Source organism: Phyllobates terribilis, unplaced genomic scaffold (assembly GCF_046119375.1).
Source record: "Phyllobates terribilis strain yellow unplaced genomic scaffold, ASM4611937v1 Scaffold_1__5_contigs__length_1240528914, whole genome shotgun sequence".
In the NCBI taxonomy this organism is placed as follows: domain Eukaryota; kingdom Metazoa; phylum Chordata; class Amphibia; order Anura; family Dendrobatidae; genus Phyllobates; species Phyllobates terribilis.
The window spans coordinates 380,453,875-380,475,385 of record NW_027362761.1 but is presented as its reverse complement, the minus strand read 5'-3'; the positions used below and the strand labels follow the sequence as shown (position 1 = coordinate 380,475,385).

At 41.8% G+C, this 21,511-nt stretch overlaps 1 protein-coding gene across 1 annotated transcript in view; it reads left to right on the top strand.

The window, feature by feature from the left end:
- Window positions 1–20,430, top strand: part of ZNRF3 (zinc and ring finger 3) — a 187,879-nt gene extending 167,449 nt beyond the window's left edge. The window contains exons 5-9 of the mRNA XM_073676403.1: window positions 84–194; window positions 1,747–1,914; window positions 2,559–2,661; window positions 8,810–10,378; window positions 10,819–20,430. Of these exons, the coding sequence (XP_073532504.1) occupies window positions 84–194; window positions 1,747–1,914; window positions 2,559–2,661; window positions 8,810–10,378; window positions 10,819–10,844 (1,977 nt within the window). The 3' untranslated portion in view covers window positions 10,845–20,430. The remainder of the gene's footprint in view (window positions 1–83; window positions 195–1,746; window positions 1,915–2,558; window positions 2,662–8,809; window positions 10,379–10,818) is intronic.
- Window positions 20,431–21,511: the final 1,081 nt, after the last annotated feature.

Genomic DNA, 21,511 nt, shown 5'->3' with positions numbered 1-21,511 from the left:
GCCATGGAATAAATGGCGCTATAATAATAAATAATAATAATAAAAATGTATGTAGCAGTAATTGTTTTCTTTTTTCTTTTCAGCAACCTACTGAATACTTTGATATGGGCATCTTCCTGGCCTTCTTTGTGGTGGTGTCCCTGGTCTGCCTTATCCTTCTTATCAAGATCAAATTAAAGCAAAGAAGAAGTCAGGTATACATTGGTTATATTAACACTCTGTTTTATCTTAATTTATCATTTCATTACTTTTTTGTTTTATCAAGATATTGATTTGAACTTAAAGAGGTTGTCCGATGAAAATGAGTTAGCACCTATCCAAAGGATAGGTAATAATGTGTTGATTGATGGGGGGTCTGACACCTGAGACCTGCACTGTTCCGCAAAACAGGGCCCTTTTTTCAGTGTGCAGGCTCGACCTCCGCTCACCATTTATTCCCAATGAAGCTGCTGTGCCCTGCTCTTTGCTTTTTCCAGCCGCCCTATAAAAGATGAATGGAGCAGTGGTCGGGCATCTGAACTGTGGCTCCATTTCGTAACCGGGATAAAAGTGTCCCATCCGAGATAAAAGCTCCCCGTTCTGCCAATCTGTGTGGGTCCCAGTAGTCGGACTCCCATCTATCAGCGAGTTATCACTTATATTGTGGCTAGGTGATAACTTGTTTTCACTGGACAGCCCCTTTAAGTTCCCTTGCTAAAGGCATATAAGGCACTAACCAGTCATGCCATATGGTTTCAGATTCTATACTTTGCATCCTAAGGCTATGTGCCCACGATGCAGAAATGCTCAGGATTTCTCCTGAGCGTTTCTGCATCTCCCTGGCAGAAAAAACGCATGCGGATTGTACATGCGGATTGTACATGCGTTTTTCCTGCCAGGGACAAGCGGAAGTGAAGCATTTTTCACATGCATTTCCGCATGCGGGTTGTCAAGCACTTTCCAAGCGATTTTAGCATCACATCAGTGGTCGCGTGACCTGTCACATGACTAAATGACGCCATGGCCGGTCCTTTTTAGACCATCGCGAGCTGCCAGCAAGCCAGGACGGATTGCTAAGGACACCGGGGGCCATCAGAAGGTAAGTATAATGTATATTTTTTATTTTATTTTTTTTTTACAGGTACTATGGTACCCGGGTCCGGAGGAGAATCTCCTCTTCTCCAGACCCGGGTACCATCTGCACAATCAAACGCATGGATTCCGCATGTACAGATGCAGTGATGCGGATGTCATGCGGTCCAATGCAAGTCAATGGCGGCAAAAACGCAGCGATTTCGCAAAATAATTGGTAGTGCTGCGGATTTTTCCGCAAGGATAATCCGCAGCGGAAATTTCCGCAGCATGTGCGCAGCACATGCAGATTATCATTGGGGAACATGGCAGACCTTCTACCAAGCGATTTTTAAGCATTTCTGCAGCAGAATTGCCACTGCGGAAACACTTAAAAAACCCATAGTGGGCACACAGCCTAAGTGACGTTTAGTAGCTTTTGGTATTTTGTTAATTTCTGCAGAAAAATAAGTCCAGTATCCAGCCATAAATCACAGTGGTAAAACCTATAGTCCCCCAGTTAGAAAAAGTTCCGCAACCATAAAATCTAATTAACAGATTTGTTTTGTATGGTTCTGAGACTTACCGCCATAAGATATTGTAGAAGATCTACCCAGGCCAGGATAGCATTCTGTGTATAGGAAAACAGAGCAGGGGTAACTGATCGGAGTAATCATGGTGATGATCTTCTTACAGAACTCCATGAACAGGATGGCAGTTCAGGCACTGGAAAAAATGGAGACCAGAAAATTCAAGGCCAAGGGCAAAGTACCCCGGGAAGGTAGTTGTGGTGGGCTTGATACACTCAGTAGCAGTTCCACCTCTGACTGTGCCATATGCCTTGAAAAATATATTGATGGAGAGGTAAGATTGATGATGGTTAACTTATTGTATGTGTTCTTTATCTCATTCGAGTCTACTGACAAATATATTACAAACTTTTACTTAATTGCTTCATGTATTGGATATTTATTTATTGAAAAATACTCATTGTAGGCAATATCCTTACAGATGAAAGCTAATGGGGAGTATTAGTATTATATATGTCACAAAGTTTTCGTTGCATTATAAAAAATGGTTTTTTTTTTATCTGAATGTTTCTTAATGACCCACTCCAGGTAATGTTATGTGTATTCTTCAGTACCTCTCTATAATGTCTGACGGAACTGCAGTGTTACTAATAATTAAAAGATCCAAGCTTACTGTTGTATGGGGTAACATGGCCAATATTCTCGTCTTTGTGAGCGTTCTTGTGCTCTTGGTAGAAGAAATGTAAACCACTGCAAGATACCTGGTGGTGGCTCATCTCCCATGAGAACAAAGAGTCGGCCATGCTGAAATCCAACATGCTGACCTTGTAATTCCCTAAATCTGCCATTGGAGTTGAGACTCCCCCATATGTCCAGCAAGACCCACAGAATTGGCAAGTTTCACGTCAGTCGAATATGTATGACCACCTTTAGTTGTCTTCATTGCACCTGATGATATTTTTCTCTTGCCTTACCTAGGAGCTGAGAGTCATTCCTTGTACACATCGATTTCACAAGAGGTGTGTGGATCCGTGGCTTTTACAGAATCATACATGTCCACATTGCAGGCACAATATTATAGGTGAGTGTTAGAAAATAAAAATGACTTTTACACGTAGTAACCGGATGGTATACGTTGCTTACCTAAATAAAGAATCGTTATTTTGATACGTAGATATCCTCCTGAATTAAACCTTCCATGGTAAAAGATGTTTTTGCTATGAGGTATGTGGCAGTGATTGTGACATCCAGGACCTGGTCCCTGAAGGTCCCCAGAGACTCCTTAAAGGAGTTTTCCCACGAACATAAGTTAATTTTAATCAATAGATCTTGGAATAATAATAATTTGTACAATTGGATGTGTTTAAATAAAATGTCCCTGTGCTGAGATAATCTTATAAATGTGCCCCTGCTGTGTACTGTGTAATGGATGTGTCTGACCGTGCAGGAACATGGTCTGATCATACCACAGCTCCTGGGCAGGGGAGGAAGCAAAAGAGTATACAGACATTACAGCATGGGATCACAGCTGGTTCTTTCTTTGAGGTAAAACATTGTTTAACCCCTTTCTGACCCAGGGCGTATTAGTATGTATCTGTGCCCTGGGCCTTATGGGCCTGATACGTATTAATACGCCCTATCTTTAATGCGGCACCACGGTGACAGCATTAAAGTTCCGGTGCCATCTTACCTTAGGGTAGATGGCGCCGGCATCTCGGGGGGTGTCGCCACCCCCTCGATCGCTGTGATTGGCTGTTCAATTCTGAACAGCCAATCACAGCATTTCTCACTGTTTCTGGCAATCAGATTGCCGGAAACAGTGATGTGCAGCCTAGGATCGGTGCTCCTAAGAGCACCGATCCTAGCCCTCTCCCCAAACTGCTATGATCGGTTCGATCGCCGATCACATCGATCGCACCGATCATTGCGGTAACAGGGCGGTCACGGGGCGGTGACTGGCTTGTGACCTGCCTGTCACTGCCCCATGACCCCCAGTGATGTCATAGAAGCCCCCAACCAGCCCCCAGCCAGCTCTGATTGGAGCGATCGATGATGACTTCGATCGCTCCAATCAGAGTACCTGAACACAGGTGACAGGGCGGTCAAAGGGCGGTGACCGGCTTATAATCTGCCTGTCACCTCCCTGTGGTGCGTGCCCAGACCCAGGCCCCAGCCATCTCTGATTGGTGCGATCGATGTCATCATCGATCGCACCAATCAGAGTACCTGACCGGGAGGTGACCGGCCTGTGACCTGCCTGTCACCACCCTATTACCCCCCTGTGACCGCCCTGCAGATCCTCACACTTGGTGAGGATTTCTACAGAGCGGTCACACTGCTGATCTCTCTGTGCTGGGCCTTGTAGTGCCACATAATCTTCTGTGACACTACAAGACCTTTCTCCTACCTGCTCCAGTCGCTGCTGCTGCTCTGGCGTCCTGCTGCGGTCTCCAGGGTCCTGGATCTCCTGCTCCGGCGTCCTGCTGCTGTCTCCAGCTCCGGCCTCCTGCTGCTGTCTCCAGGGTCCTGGGTCTCCAGCTCCTTATCCTGCTGCTGTGGATCCTGCTCCAGAGCCTCTTCCAGAACCTGCTGCTGATCCTGCTGCTGAAAGAAGAACAGAGAAGACTTTGGTAAGTCCATCTCTGTTCTCCCCTCATACACACACCCCCCCTCCTCCTCTCCCCCCCCCCTCCTTTTACCCCCAATCCTCCTCCCCCCAGTTTTTTTTTTTTCGTGCATCCTGCAGCGGCCGAGCGCTGACCAGTGACTACCTCACTGATCAATGTCCGTGCTCTCTGCTTTTCAGGACTTTTTTTTGTCCCTGTCAATTCCCCCCCCCCCCCCTACACTTTGCACCACCTCCGTGCTTGCATCGAGCAGCCGCCGAGAGTTGATCGGTGACACAAATCACCGATCAGCAATTGTGCTTGCTACTTTACCCTTTTTTTTTTCAACTATTCTTTTTTCTTTTCTGGAGGGCGGTCGCGTTGTCTGATTGTGCGGTACCACAGAAGCCTGTGACACCACAATCGCCCTCCTGCTCCAGAAGACATCGTACAGAAGACATCGTACAGAAGACATCATACAGAAGACATCGTACAGAAGACATCGTACAGAAGACATCGTACAGAAGACATCGTACAGAAGACATCGTACAGAAGACATCGTACAGAAGACATCGTACAGAAGACATCTGAAAGACGACAACTGTAAGTAGGATTTTTTGATCCGTCCTCATCCACCCCAATCCCCCTCTCTCCTCCTTCCCCCCTTCCCATCCCCCTTTCTCTCACCAAGTGCTGATCATTACTTGATCAGTACTTGATCGCTTGACTTTTATCCATTTATTTTTCCTTGCTTTCTGCAGCGGCTGAGCGCTGATTAGTGACCACAGATCACTGATCCGCACTCGTGCTCGCTGTTTGCACCACCTACAGTAGTTCCTTTTTTGCTCTTTTTTTTTTTCAGAAAAAAAAAGTTCACACCAAGCACACTGACACACACACACTCTAAATAAAGTACTGACACACACGCACCACATACACAAGAAAAAAAAATGTCCCGCTCATCCCAAACTCGGTATTCAGTGGAGGAGGCATACGCTATTCTTGCCTCCGACACTGAGACTGACAGCGAGGGCGAGGATCCCACATTTCTTTACTTTTCCGACGCCTCATCGTCCTCCTCTTCTTCCTCCTCAAGTGCTGCTGGACCGCCCCGCAGTCGTCGCAGGAGAGAAGATGATCCAGCGCCCCCCACTACTGACCCCATATGGACCTCGCCCCCCGAAAATTATGAGCCACTGATTCCTGATTTCGTGGCGAAATCAGGAATCAATTTTGACACCACCGGCCTCACAGAACTAGACTTTTTCAAAGTCTTTTTCTCTGAGAATTTTATAAACCTCATGGTGAGCGAAACTAATTTATACGCTCATCAATTTTTGGAACAAAACCCCTCTTCATCATTTTCTAACTGGTCTCCTGTAGACGCAGAATAAATGATGAAGCTTTGGAGCCTGGTCCTTCATATGGGGATCCTGAAGAAACAAGAGGTTCGGCAATACTAGAGTGTTCACGTTTTGTATAACACTCCAGTGTTCCGAGTGGTCATGACCCGGAAACGTTTTGCGGCCATCCACAAGTTCTTGCATTACCGAGATAATGCAAGGTGTCCTGCACGCGATGACCCGAACTTTGATCGTCTTTTCAAAGTTCGGCCGGTCATCGAGCACTTTAACAACAAGTTTGCTGAAGTGTATGTGCCCCAAAGGGACATCTGCGTGGATGAGTCCTTAATCTCTTTTAAGGGGCGGCTTGGATTCCGGCAGTACCTGCCCAGTAAGAGGTCCAGGTACAGGATCAAGCTGTATAAACTTTGTGAGAGTACCTCAGGGTACACTCACAAGTTTAGAGTTTATAAAGGGAAGGACTCCTGGATTGAACCCCCTGAATGCCCCCCTGTTCTGGGAGTGAGTGGGAAAATTGTGTGGGACTTGGTGCACCCACTGCTGGATAAAGGTTATCACCTGTACGTGGATAACTTTTATACAAGTATCCCGCTTTTCAAGTCCCTCTCTGCGCGACTTACCGCAGCTTGCGGTACTATCCGCAAAAATCAGAGAGGCCTCGCAAAGACACTAATTGGGCAGCTGCTCAGAACGGGTAAAAGCAGAACCCAATGTAGCGACCACCTGTTGGTGGTCAAGTACAAGGACAAGAGGGATGTCCTTCTCTTGACCACCATACATGGTGATGGCAGCACCCTCAGCACTGTACGAGGTTCCACTACACAAGTCGCCAAACCAGACTGTGTAGTGGGGTACAAGTACATGGGGGGAGTTGATCTCTCTGATCAAGTCCTCCAGCCGTACAGTGCTTTGAGAAAGGCCAAGGTATGGTATAAAATGCTGGCGGTGCACCTTGTACAGATGGCAATGCACAACGCTTTCCTTCTGTCACAAGGTGCAGGCCAGACTTCTGCGTCGTATCTTCACTTGCAGGAGACACTTATCAAGGCCCTGATATTTGGCAGTGGTGACGGAGCGGGCCCCACTACTTCTGGAACTGAAGGACCTCGAATTGTACCGGGCCAGCATTTCCCAGGGCAGATCCCTCACTGCGGAAAAAAAGGTAAGTCACAAAAGAAGTGCCGAGTGTGTTACCGAAGGGGAATACGCAAGGACACCATTTACCAATGTGACACCTGCCCCGACAAACCTGGCCTCTGCATGAAAGACTGCTTCAAAAGGTACCATACTTCCATGGACTATTTAATTAATTTCTGACGTATGACAACCTGACGAACACTACACAGCTGAAGTAGTGTTTGTCAGGTTGTCATATGTCAGTTGTGTAGTGTTTGTCAGGTTGTCCTACACAACTGACGTATAACACTACATTATAGAATTGACAAATCAGGTATCAGTTCCAAAAAGGGGGCACTTGTTGGGCATTTCCACTGTTTAGGCACATCACGGGCTCTGAGAACGTGACATGACACCCGCAGACCATTCCATCAAAGTCTGCATTCCAAACGTCACTCCTTCCCTTCCGAGCCCTGACATGCGCCCAAACAGTAGTTTTCTCCAACACATGGGGTATCATCGTACTCAGGAGAAATTGCACAACAACTTTTGGGGTCCAATTTCTCCTATTACCCTCGTGAAAATAAAAATATTGCGGCTAAAAGATAGTTTTTGTGGAAAAAAAAAGGATTTTTTTTTTCACGGCTCTACGTCATAAACCTTTGCAAAACACTTGGGGGTTCAAAGTGCTCACCAGACATCTAAATAAATTCCTTAAGGGGTCTAGTTTCCAAAATGGGGTCACTTGTGGGGGGTTTCCACTGTTTAGGCTCTCCAAACGCGACATGGGGTCCGCTGTGAATTCCAGCGAGTTTTGCATTGAAAAGGTCAAATTACGCTCCTTCCCTTCCGAGCCCTGCCGTGTGCCCAAACAATGGCTTTCCCCCACATATGAGGTATCAGCGTACTCGGGAGAAATTGCACAACAACTGTTGGGGTCTAATTTCTCCTAGTACCCTCGTGAAAATAAAAAATTGGGGTCTAAAATAAAATTTTAGTGAAAAAAAGTTAAATGCTCATTTTTTCTCTTCACGTTCAATTAATTGGTGTGAAGTACGTGAAGGGTTAATAAACTTCTTGAATGTGGTTTTGAGTACCTTGAGGGGTGCAGTTTTTAGAATGGTGTCACTTTTGGGCATTTTCTGTCACAAAGGCCTCTCAAAGTGACTTCAAATGTGATGTGGTCCCTAAAAAATGGTTTTGTAAATTTTGTTGTAAAAATGAGAAATCGCTGGTCAACTTTTAACCCTTATAGCTCCCTAACAAAAAAAAATTTGGTTCCAAAATTGTAATGATGTAAAGTAGACATGTGGGAAATGTTATTTATTAACTCTTTTGTGTGACATATCTTTCTGATTTAAGGGCATAAAAATTTAAATTTTGAAAATTGCGAAATTTTCTAAATTTTTGCCAAATTTACGTTTTTTTTCACAAATAAATGCAAGTGATATTGAAGAAATTTTACCACTATCATGAAGTGCAATATGTCACGAAAAAACATTCTCAGAATTAGCGGGATCCGTTGAAGCGTTCCAGAGTAATTACCTCATAAAGTGACAGCGGTCAGAATTGTAAAAATTGGCCTGATCATTAACGTGCAAACCACCCTCGGGGGTAAAGGGGTTAAAAACAGGCAAATGTTTTATCTCACAGAAAGAATCAGCTGTGATCCCGTGCTGTAATGTGTGTATAATCTTTTGCTTCCTCCCCTGTCCAGGAGATGTGGTATGACCAGACCATGTTCCTGTACGGTCAGACATTACACAGTACACAGAGGTACATTTAAAAGATTATCTCAGCTCAGGGACATTTTATTTAAATACATCCAATTGTGGACATTATTATTATTCCAATATCTATTGATTAAAATGAATTTTGTCCGGGGGAAAACCCCTTTGAGACATCAGTATTATTAATGATACATGTTATATGGGGTGCTCTGTTACAAATTTAGCACTGCAGTCAAGAAGCTTTAGGTTACGCCTCTAGTTTAGTTATGGTTTTTTTGTAGTTGATAAATACATTTTTACATGTCCTTCTTCTTCCTCAGACATTGCTTTACAGACTCATAATGTCTTTGTGATTTTTTTTCCATAGAAAATGCTTATTGTTGAAACTTAAATATAATTTTTTTATACTACAGAGCAAAAGAAAGGAGGTCATGGCAGTGTGTGTGTTGATAGCTCAAGCAGCCATGGCCGACAGCAACAGAGAGTCATTCTTCCAGTCCACTACCCAGGAAGAGTGCAACGAACTGGACCTATTGCTGCATATCCAACCCGCACCAGCATGGGCCCACATGGCAATCCCATCACGGTACTCACTGTGGAGCGACCAATGGAGCCTCCATTTCTAGCTGGATACAGGCCTGTCTCAATAGATCAGCCAACGCCAGGCCATCACTGTGATCTGGAACACGCTCAATATCCTCAGGCTAGTCATGGCTTCCGGCAGTCCAAGTATGGAGGAAGAGGCTTCAACACTGCCACCTGTTACTCTCAATACGAAACCATGTACCAACACTACTACTTCCAGGGGTTGAGTTATCCGCATCTCCAGGAAACAGCCAGTGGTAGTCAGATGCCCAGAGGAATCGAAAAGAGTTTGAACCATGCCTTTCCAACGGGTACTAATTTGCTATACCAGACTGCACCTACCATGATGCACATGGCTCCTGCATCAGCTGGTGGCAGCTGTTACCTTCATAGTCAGCACCAACATCGCTCAGTTTGTAGTGGCTACTTAGCTGATGTACCCTGCAGTGACAGTAGCTCCAGTTCGAGCGCCAGCTCAGCACAGGGACATGCATCATCTAGCGACTCCATGTTGGACTGCACAGAGGCCAGCAACCAGGGAGTATACGGCAGCTGCTCCACCTTTCGAAGCTCTCTGAGTAGTGACTTTGACCCATATGTGTACAGGAGTCGAAGTCCTGCTAGGACTGGATTAGTAGATGTCACAGCATGTGGGGGGGATGTTGGAGCTGGACATGGAAGAGGTAGGTCAGACTGCAGACCTCACCAGACCTTCCCAAATTCTTCCTCTCGGGATCGCTTGTCAAGTTGCAGCCTGGAGATGAATTATAGCAGCAATTCTTCCCTAGAGCGCCGAGGGGTTGCTGTGGCATCTGGGTCAGTCCCAGAAGCCTCTTGCACCATCCCAGAAGGGGGTGGAAGAGACTGGCGGGGGCCCGAAAAGGGCTGTCATTGTTGTTTTCAAATGCCTGCTGGGGATCCTGGTCCAGACTGCACAAACTTGTATATGGGTGCTGAACCCCAGCAAGCCACAGCTGCCCCCTCCAATGGAGGTTTGTACAGTGTTACCTCCAGCCTTTTACACCGGACAGAACCGGGGTCTATACTTGGCCACTCTGCTCGACCCTGCTGCCTCTATGAGGAAAATCATGGGAGCTGCTACTCTGAGGACTATGCTGTCAGTATTCAGTATGCCCTGGCAGAGGCAGCAGCGGCTGCAGCAGCAGCTGCAGTGGCCGGGTGTGAGGCTAGTCAACCTATACCCATCATTCCCGAGGATCCTGGCTACGAGGGTGGCTTAGATTGCGTGGGTCATGTCTCCTGGGAGGAGGAGGCTGATGAAGATGATGATGAGGAGGAGGTACTGTACTGCCAGGAAGGACCTTGCTGTGCGCTAGTGGAGGAGACACGTGCCCTGTGTCGAAACACAGGAACAGAGGGATCTGGAAATGTCACAGGTAATGGCTTTTAGATCTGTAAGAGGACAACATTTTAGGCTAAATAAAATGTTATCTTTTTTTAAAGTTTTAAATAAGAGGCAGTTGGAAAAAAAAACACTTGCTGGCTAACATCCTTCTTAGCCATGCTGAGGCTATTAGATTAAGTGTGCTGCCCAGCACCTTATAAGTGCACCCCACAAAGCACTGGGCAAAGTGGACTGCACCCTCTCCCGGTCCTGCTTGTGCTATTCTGTCCTGTATACAATATACCTTTTGTATGCTTTAGATTGATACTTGTTACTGATCTGTAGTGTTTTCTAGCTTACAGTACTGCTATCACTTTCTAAAAAAAACAAACATTTTTAGTGGGTTACTTTTTATTTTTTTTTTGTTTATATCTTTGCACTGATTAGTTTTCAATGATGCTTATATTCCTGCTTTGTATTCCATATCAACAGGCTGCCACACCACAGACAAAGACTGAGCACTAAGGATACAAACTACTAGGATTAGATCGAATCTTGTGGAATATTTTCTGAACTTTGAATAAAAGAAGAATTAAAAAAAAATCACACTTTTTTTTTTTTAAATATTTTTAACGAAAGTTTAACTTAACAATGCATTGTGATCTGGAATCCGCCACACAGTACAACCACTTTTACCTGCTTTATTCCCTGGACTCAGCAATTGGAGAATCTGTGTTATTTGTTTAGGTGTTTTTTATTTTTTTTTTCATCTTTTTATTTTATAAATATATATATAAATATATATATAAATATATATTATTTTTTTGGTTGCTGTTTTAGATTTTTTTTTTTCTCCTTGTGAGTTTGTACATGCGCAAGAACTGTCGTTTCCTGATGAAAAAGAGATATATATTTTTTCAATAAAATGAACAAGAAAATATTAATATTATTTTTATCTTTTGGCTTTGAAGCCAGGAAAAAAAAAAAACACAAAAAGAGTGATCAGGGGTTAACTTTGTTTTTATCTGCCTCTTTAAATGACAAAATATTTTGTATTTAAGTTGAGCCTTTGCTAAACAATGCCCTAATTTGTACTCAATATAGCTGCAGTTTATATTTATGGTGCATTCTTTGTAATGATCATAAGCTAAAACCACTTTTATGTTACAGTAATCATTTTTTTACATGAATGTATTTGTGCAATGCAAATATATTTTCAATGTTTTTTTTTCATGGCATATTTCTAGAATGCTCTGTGTTATATATGAGTAGATTAGTTTGTGCTCATAAGCAATATATAGAAAAATGGACTGGTCCTGGTTAAAATGTACTGATTTGCTCCTGGCTGAACTGATGCTTCCCATTCACTTTGTGCCTTAGTGATGTCACTGGTTTATGTGCTAATGCTATATTCTTATAAGGATAGTCCAGGCACAACAGACTGATGACCTATCCACAGGATAAGAGCTCAATGTCACATCGGTGGGAGTCCGGCACCCTGCTGTTATTTGCTAGGGCGCCCAACAGAGCAACAGCAGAACGGTGAAGGTTCCGGGTGTCGAACCTTTATTGCTCTTGATATTGATGACCTATGGATGAGTCCTCAATATTTTGTGCCCGGACACCCCCTTTAAGAATATTTGTTTGATATACAGAATAAATGCTAACACTGGGTACTGAAAAATATGTTCCTGTGAGTGCCACCTAATAGGGATGTGTATGTATTCTAATGTTATTCACTCAGACTTTTTTTCATTCAATTGATATTTAACACCCTATTCATTATAATGGTCTTAAAGGGGCTGTCCACTTCATCTTTTTATAACAAATGGACATGACTACTGGGCACTTACGAATATATAACTATTAACCATTCACCCTCTTGTACTTGTTAGTAGAGCCTTCAGCACAAGATTGCACAGCTCTTATGGCTGCCAGTGGAGGGGCATGTGGCCAGACTTGTGATAGGTTTCCCATGGATAGTGTTTTAAATTGTTAATGGATGATAAATACACCCCTCCATTAACAACGCTGCATAAATTTCAGGAGGAGAACCTGTAATCTTGAGTCACATATATTATATACACATACATACACACACACACACACACACACACACATATATAAATATATTATAATATAATAATTCCATTCATTGCTACAATATCAGGTCCCAGAGCTCATTTGTCAAAATAAAGTGGACAAACCTATTAGCATTTAAGAAGGCGTTAATTTTGTAACCTATCCATTCGCTTTCACATTCAGTACTTCTTCATTCAAGGTTCCTATGTGTTCTAGCGGACCAATGAATTATGTCTTGATCATATACAACTAAATCCAATTTTGACAATGGCCAGAATATTTAGGATTTTGCTGCAGCCTCTATACGTGGTCGATGATGATGGATGCCCTGATTTATAATTTTTGATAGCACTTCTAATCCATATGCAATGATGTAAGGATTAATAATAACCCTCAAGTACAATTTCACTATAATCGGGCATATGGGGTGAACGAACTAGACCTTTACATTATTATATATCCTTGTATTATTGCTACACATGCACTTACTGATACATTTCAAGGTCCAGTACAATGTGGATTAGTCTAGGGGTGGGTTAGGAGGTTAGTGCGATTACTTTGAAAGAAAAATTGCTGAAACTTAACATGCCGTTTCTGAGCCACTTTTAATTTCCACAATTTCTGTATATCCAGTTCAATTTAGCAGCCCGCATTTTCCCTTAGTGAATTCACTTGTCATCCTTTTTTGATCGATTTATCATTGATCAGATGTGTTTGGGGGAGGAGGTCTCCCAACGTTTTCCAGTGACTGAAGGGGAGAGAGGGATCAGATATGTTAGATTTTAACTTGCCTGGTCCTTTTTCCCCTCTAGCAGGTAAGACACCGCCAAAGGCATCTGTTAAGAGTCTGATTCACCTTTTCCTATTTGAAAATAAAACCCGCTGTGCATGTTTATGGTGGAGTTGGAAGCAATGGCTGTCAGCCAAATGAGTATTTGGCTGACAGTTTTTTTTTTAAAAGGGTAGTCCAGTGAAATCACATTATCACTTAATCACTTATCTGCCAGATAGGTTACAACTTGCTGATTGGTGGGTGCCCCTCCGCCAGAAACCCCACCAATCTGTAGATCAGAGCACTTTTATACCTGATGAACTTTTATCCCCGTTACAAAATGATGCAGCAAGACAGTTGCCTAGCCGCCGCTCCATTCATTCTCTGTGGGGCTGTTGGAAAAAGTCAAATGCAAAGCTCACCAGCCTTAGGGAATGACTATAGCAGCGTTCGCACATGTGCACTACAGCTCCATTCTAACGGGTTTCGATTCTGCCAATCGGTGCAGGTCCCAGTGGTCAAACCCACCACTGATCATCAAGTTATCACCTATACTATGAAGAGGTGACAACTTGTTTTCTCCGGACAACCCCTTTAAGAATATCGCCATTTCAATACCTATCTCTAGCAGTCAATGTCACTCCCTCGCTGCTTCTTTGAAATTTACGTACCCTATGAAACGAAATGCTGTACAGTAGAAAAAATACTATAGATGACCACTCAAAATCATTGCTTAATATGTTTCCATACACATAAGATGTTCTTATGTTAGGAGTCTACAAATCCATTTTAAAAATGGCAAGTTTTTTTTGCCATGTAAAAAAAAAAATCATACCAAGAAGAATCATTTCAGTACTTTTGTCTACCTTTAATGTCACCTCTAATCTGTACAAATCTTTTGAGAAACAAAGTGAAATCATTTTGTTTGGGAAAATAAAAATAACAAAACTATAATGTGGTTGCATAAGTGTGAATACTCTCTTGTAGTTAGGGATGTGGTTGTATCCAGAATTGGACAATCAAATTTAAACTCATGTTAAATAGTAGTCAGTACACAGCTACCATCATTTACATGGATTCTGATTAACCCCATATAAAGCTTAGCTGTTCTAGTAGGATTTCCTTGACATTTTCTTAGTTATCAGTCACAAGAAAGGTACACAAACATTTCCATGGTATTAGATGTACCATGGAACACTGAAAACATGGTCATCAAGAAGTGGCTTAAATTTGGCACAACATTGTCATTAGTTAGAACTGGACGTCCCTCAAATATTGATGAAAAGGCCAGAAGAAAATTCATCCGGGAGGCTGCCAAGAAGCCTACAGCAACATTAAAGGAGCTGCAGGAATTCTGGCAAGTAATGGTTGTGTACTACATGTGACAACAATGTCCTATATTCTTCATATGTTTGGTCTGTGGGGTAGGGTAGCAGTATCTGACAAAAGCATGTGGAAAAATGTGTTCTGGTCAGATGAGACCAAGGTTGAGCTTTATGGCCCTAATTCCAAAAGATATGTTTGACACAAAGTCAACACTGCACATCTCCAGAAGAACACCATACTCACAGTGAAGCATGGGTGGAAGCAGCTTTGAGGCTGTTTTTCGTCAGTTGGAACTGGGGCTTTAGTCTAGGTGGAGGGAATTATGAATAATTCCAAATATTAGTCAATTTCTAAACAAAACCTTCATACCTCTGCTAAAATGTTGAAGATTAAGAGGAATTTCACCTTTTAACACGATAATGACCCTAAGCATACCTTCAAATTAACAAAAAAATGGCTTTGCTAAAGGAAGATCAAAGTTTTGGAATGGCGCAGACAGAGCCCAGACATGAATCTTATTGAAAATGTGTGGGTTGACCTGAACACTGTTGTACAAAGGAGATACCCTCTCAATCTGACAGATGTGGAGCGCTACTGCAAGGAAGAGTGGGCAAAGATTGCCAATTCTAGATGTGCCATGCTGATAGACTCATTCCCAAAAAGACAGAATGCTGTCACAAATTTAAAGGCTACTTCAACAAAGTATTAGTTTAAGGGTGTGCATGTATATTTTAGTTCTATATTTTTCTTTTTACACCTAAAAAGATTTCAGTTTATTTTTCAATTGAATTGTACAGATTATGGGTGACATGGTATGATTTCTTTCTATTATACATGAAACCTGACGTTTTAACGGGGGTGTGTAGGCTTTTTTTTAGATCCCTACTATATGTATTCCTTTCAAAACTAAGCACAAATATATAGCACCTTTAACCATGTTTTAAGATTTACCTACTTTCTATAATGGTAGATGAATTGTCAGTAGGGGTGTATTCTCACATCCGTGTGAATGTTTGTGTGCTGCCCAATTTTATATCTTTAAACATTTTTATCTGAATAGTATGTACTATAATAGTTTATTATTTACTATTATATATTTCTATATATTAATGTATAACTTTAATATATATTAATGTACTAATAGTATATTATTTACTAATGCAAATGCACTACAAATCGCCCATGTCACTAAGAAGTAACAGACAGTAAGAAGACAGACATGTCGATTTGGATTGTATTTGCAATCTGTATATATTACCAGATAGCAATATAGTGAAATAATGAAACTTAGATTTATATAAATGTTTCAGGTCAGAATAATTTTATTCTGCTTTAAGTAAACTGCACAGTATAAACCCTACTTTTGTCTTAACGTGAATTGGTCCACTACACCTATGTCCACCACTTTCGTGACAGAACCCATTGAAAGTAACTTTGTACCAGTTTCATTTGTTCCTTTTTCCTTCTCAAGTTTTCACTTTCCTTGTAGATGGAGGTTTATGAAATGTTAATAATTCTTACTAAATTCTTTAGGTCCCTCCTATTGCTGTATCTGCTTAGTAGGAACACGAGTGACCATTGAGTCTGCTGACAAATGGGCTTCAGTGATGACAGCAGTTTGGTAATGAATTGATAAGCTGCATTATCAGTGATGCCCTTCATGAATGAATAGTCTGTGCTGACGTATAAAATTGTAGGTCCTGATGAATCAGGCTCACCTTGACATGTGCCTTACCAGAAAATTTTACTCTAGTCATGGACTGGAGAAAAATTTCTGGCCTATGGTACGTCATGTCTGGTAGTGGATTTGATAGCTGGATGTTACCACTTCCTAGTCCTGCCCAGCTTGTCCATGGTTAGGACTGGCGTGAAAATGGCAAGTCACAAAGTTTTTGATCAACTTCACATTGTGCCAAAAATTTGTGACGGTTTAAAGTGTGTTATGCCAGAAAACTTACGTAAACACTGTGATATATCAGGTCCATAGCCTATACACAGTGCATACATTCTGGAGCATTAAAGGGGTTGTCCAGCCTTAGGCTACATGTCTGCATTCACTCTGTCACTGCGCACTGTGAGGATTTTCCAGCGGAGGGAGCGGGTGGTCATTTGACTGCAAGTATTAGCAAACTTCCAGTCACATTCCGACTAGACTGTGTCTGGCCTCACTCAATATACTTGCATTGAGCGAGGCTGCGCCCATCTAGTTGGCACATGAACACATGTATGCAAATCACATACTTGCACTCATGCGCCTGCTGCACCCGGTGCCGGCACCGGAGAATCCTCCCAGCGTGTAGTGCGCTCGATGTGAGGATTCACAAGTCTGCAGTCACGCTAAGGTCGGACAACTCCTTTAAACAGATTTCTTGTTTTCTGATCTAGCTTGAATTGAACTTGCTGTAGTGAGTACTGGCATGTTGGGCTCCAGTATTTACTTATAGCCAGATATCCCCCATATTGAAGCTAGGATGTAATCTCTGATGCATGGAAATCACTGATGCAATATTTTTTGACTTGTAGGTAGCATTTGGTATTAGTCTAGTGCTAGGATTTGGTTAAAGAGGCAGAAGATGTTAACTCATTCATTGTTAATACTACTGTGGGAAAAGAGACCTTTCAGGTGGCTGATCTGGAGCAAACAGCTCTGCAATAAGCTCAGGGTAACACCTGTCTTTTAAGAGATGTGACAATTTGGGGACACTTCAAGCTAATATTGGATCGGGTACTCATGTGTGTGGAACCGCAGTACTAAATAGTTATTGAGATCTTGTACTAATCGTAACACATGATCTAACACAATATAACATATTCTGGTGAATTTTCTCTTATCAGTGCATAGCCTTACTGGTCTCTCCTGCACTGAAGTGAGAATGCTGCTAGCGAGCTTTGGCTGTTTCATGTAGGACAAAGCATGAGACATATTGGAATTAATGTTGCATATCTCCCTCTGAATAATGGGTCATGTAATTATGAGCTGGATTCGATCAAGTTATGTGTATAGGCAATTGTTTGATACACTAGCTCCTGGTGAAAAGGATATGTATGTAGATATTGCCCATGTATTCATTTAGATCGCCATGAAAAATACAGCTCCCACTATAGAAAGTAACATTCTGTGGCCACAGCTATAACTTACGATTGGCTAGCTTCGTTCATCATTTATGATTTGCATCCTATGGTTCTTAAAAGGAGTCTATCAACACAAAATAACTATGCAAACAAAGCACAGGCACATGGTGCACCATCGGTGTGGCTAAATAGGTCAGTGCACCTTTCCGCTTGTTTTCCATCTATCTCTGCACTCCTCTGGCTCATTTAAAGCCAAAGCTGTCAATCAAAGAAAAGGGGGCAGAGATAGATGGACAGCCAATAGATGGCAAGATACACTGAACTGTTTGGCCACCCCAAGGGTGCACTGTGTGCCTGTGCTTTGTTTGCACAGTTATTTTGTTTTGGTAGACTCCTTTTTAAGCTGTTGTAAAACTATTTCCAATCATGCCTATGGATGTCAGGATGAGAGATGTAATTTTGGCTACACTACAGCTGCCAAAGGTGCTTCATCAATGATTGATCAGTGGATTGAAAAGTCATAAAGCGAGGATCTAATGGTCATTTTTATTTGGATGATCCTCGTAGATTATGGGGAGGGGTTTCCTCTTCTTCAAAAAAGAAGCATCCTAACAATAGTGCCACAAGATCCTTAATAATTTTAATTTCACCCAAAAAGATGGGACTGTACAACTGTGTAAGAGGTTGTGATGATATATGGTATATCTTATTATTTTACAGATAGAGTGTTGGCCAATTCATGTTAACTCTTCATTACACTGATACCTTTCTGCCCACCGCAAGTGCCTTGTGTACAATATTGGGGTATTCTGAGTAAAACAGTCTGTTTCAACTGAAGCCTTTTTCTATGTAATAAACCACAAATGAGGCCTCGTGTAAAAACTATTGTATATAAAGAGTGGAAGAGTTAATCACAACAGCCAATCAAATTATTGTACTTTTGTCATTACTTAACTTACTTTATACACATTCTGCTATGACTGCTATGGGAAGTCGGTAGTTTTTTTTTTCTTTTGTCTACACTAGTTATATACACGAGGCTCGCCTTCATTGGTTATTCATAGTGATGAGCGAGTATGTTTTGTTAACCCTTTCGCCGAGTATGCTCGGCCGAGCACCAAGTATTTATAGCGTGCTCGGGCTTTAAGTTTTCGTCCGCTCCGTGAACATGATTTGCAATTGTTTGGCTAGGTGCACACGATGCAGAAATGAAGCAGAAAATTTCTGCATCATTTCTGCATCTCCCTGGCAGAAAAAACGCATGCAGATTGTGCATGCGTTTTTAGTGTGGAATACATGCGGATTCACATGCATTTTCGCATGTGGATTGCAAGCGCTTTCCAAGCGATTTTGGCATCACCTGGAAAGTGCTTGACAACTAGGTCACACTATATAAATCCATGCAACCGGCATGGATTTATATAGTGTGACCCGAGAGAGTGGTAAAAATAAAAAATAAATGTATACTTTACCCTCCGATGGTCCGCGCTGTCCTGCTCAATCCGTTCTCCCTCGCCGGCAACTTTGAATTGAAAGACCTGCCGACGTCAGCGTCATGTGACCCGTCACATGACTCTGACGTCAGCGCAGGTCCTTCAACTCACTGCAAAGTGCCGGGAACCAAGCAGGAATGGTGCGCGGGCCGATAGAAGGTAAGTATACATTTATTTTTTATTTTATTTTTTTTTACAGCTTTTTTAATGGTACCTGGGTGTGGATGAGACTCTCCTCTCCTCCACACCCGGGTACCATCCGCACATTAGAACGCGCCAATAGCGCTAGTACAAATGCAGTATTGCGGAATTGGCGCGTTCTAATGCAAGTCAATGGCGGCGAAAACGCTGCGTTTCCGCAAAATTAATTGACATGCTGCGGATTTTTGAGCGCAGCACATGCGGATTTCAATTAGGGAACATTGCTGCCCTTCTAACATGCTTTTTTAATGCGTTTCCGCGGCGTTTCCGCAACTGCAAAAACGCCGCGGAAACGCATTAAAAACGCATCGTGTGAACTCAGCCTTTGACATGTGAGGAATGCAGGAAAAACAGGCATTCCTCACGTGTATTAAATCTGTCAAACAGTTCCAAATCATGTTCACGGGAGCGACGAAAACGTAAAGCCCAAGCACGCTATAAATACTTGGTGCTCGGCCGAGAATACTCGGCGAAAGGGTTAACAAAACATACTCGCTCATCACTAGTTATTAAATATTTCCTTTTACAAAAGACCATCATAGAATTTGATGTAATAAAACCATATTAACCAGAGTAAATTTGTAAAAAAAAATAAAATAAAAACTATATAAAAAGTAAAAAAACAAAAACTTTTTTTTTTTAAAGGGAGCAACGGTTCATTTTTTTTTTTTTTACTTAAATACTGACTTTTATATTTGTTCTTTGTCTTGCCTTTTGGTACTGCAGCTTTAACAGATATTGTGTAGCACTTAAAAGAATATTATGAGGAAACATATTTTGGGATATATCTTTTCAATCAAAGCTTCTACCAGTAAGATTTTTATTTTATTTTATTTTTTTTTAAACTGTTTGTAAAAAGCTGAAAAATACAACAAAAGTGTGTATGTTATATGTATATGTGTGCCCTTTTTCATTTATGGAAATGTTCTCAGAATATTTATTTACTAATATATTTATCTTAAGACAAGTCTTACGTTGAGTGTTAACGGGGTAATCAATGAATATATCTAACACACAAAAAAACTTGTTTTTGTATCTGTCCAGAAAATGCACATGGATGTAAAGTTTCTGACCAAATTATGATTAAGAAAAATAAATGAAATAATTTTAGTACTATACAGTTTTGTAACAAAGTGTACACATGTCAAAAATACAATTTTACTAAGAAAATGTGTAAATTGTGAATCTTTTTATTTTATGATCTGTACAACACATTATTTTAACTTGACACTTTTAATTTCCAAACCAGTAATTTTACTCCATGGTCAGCATACCATACCTTTTTGAAGAAAGACGTTTACACTAGATTTTGGAACATGAATGGTTGCGTGAAACATTTTTTTTTGTTTTCTTCATTTAGTATCTTGCTTTTTATGGTGTGTTTTTAAGCCCTATAAAGAAGCCTTTCAAAGAATATTTCCAAAGAAAAGTGCCATACCTAAAGCTTACAGAATTTTTTTTTCTTTTCTATTTTTTCTTTTTTGAAAGTTGGAAGCAGAATCGGAGCCAGGTCATATCCCCTGCGTTAGAATTGCAAATAAAAGCACGATAGTTTAAGACCATTACTTAAACATTAGTGTTGAGCGAGCACTAAAATGCTTGGGTGCTCGAAGCTCGGGCCGAGCTCACCGTGATACTCGGGTGCTCGACCCGATCAACAAGCCCAATGTTAGTCTATGGGAGACCCGAGCATTTTTGCGGCAGCACCCCCGGCAGTCTGTAGAAAGCCTAAAGCCTAAAAAGTGCCCAAAACGATAGTGACAGTGCTCAAAAGACATGGGAACAGCATTGGCATCGCCCCAGGAAGCATTTCTGACCCCCAGGTCACTGCTGTCAACAACGTGGTCAGAGGTATTAAGCCACTTTAACGGGCTCACAATAAAACGTTCAAAAACAAAACTGAAACGGTTTTCCTGTGAAATATGTTAAGGAACTTCCTTTCCAGGGTAAAGACTTGTGTATAAGGTAAAATAAATAACCAAAAACAAAATACTCCTCAACACCTTGGGCTATTTTCACAAGTAGCATTTTTTATGCGTTTTTGCACTTTTGTATTGCTTTCAACTATGACAAATGCTTTCACCGGGAAATGTCATTTTAACATTTTACAATCTTATCTGGCCATGTGCTGTGTGACACATGCATACAGTGCTGAAAAGACATGGGAACAGCATGGGGAAGACCCCTGGAAGCATCTCTGACACCCAGGTCACTGAGTAAAAGTGTGCCCATCAGAAGT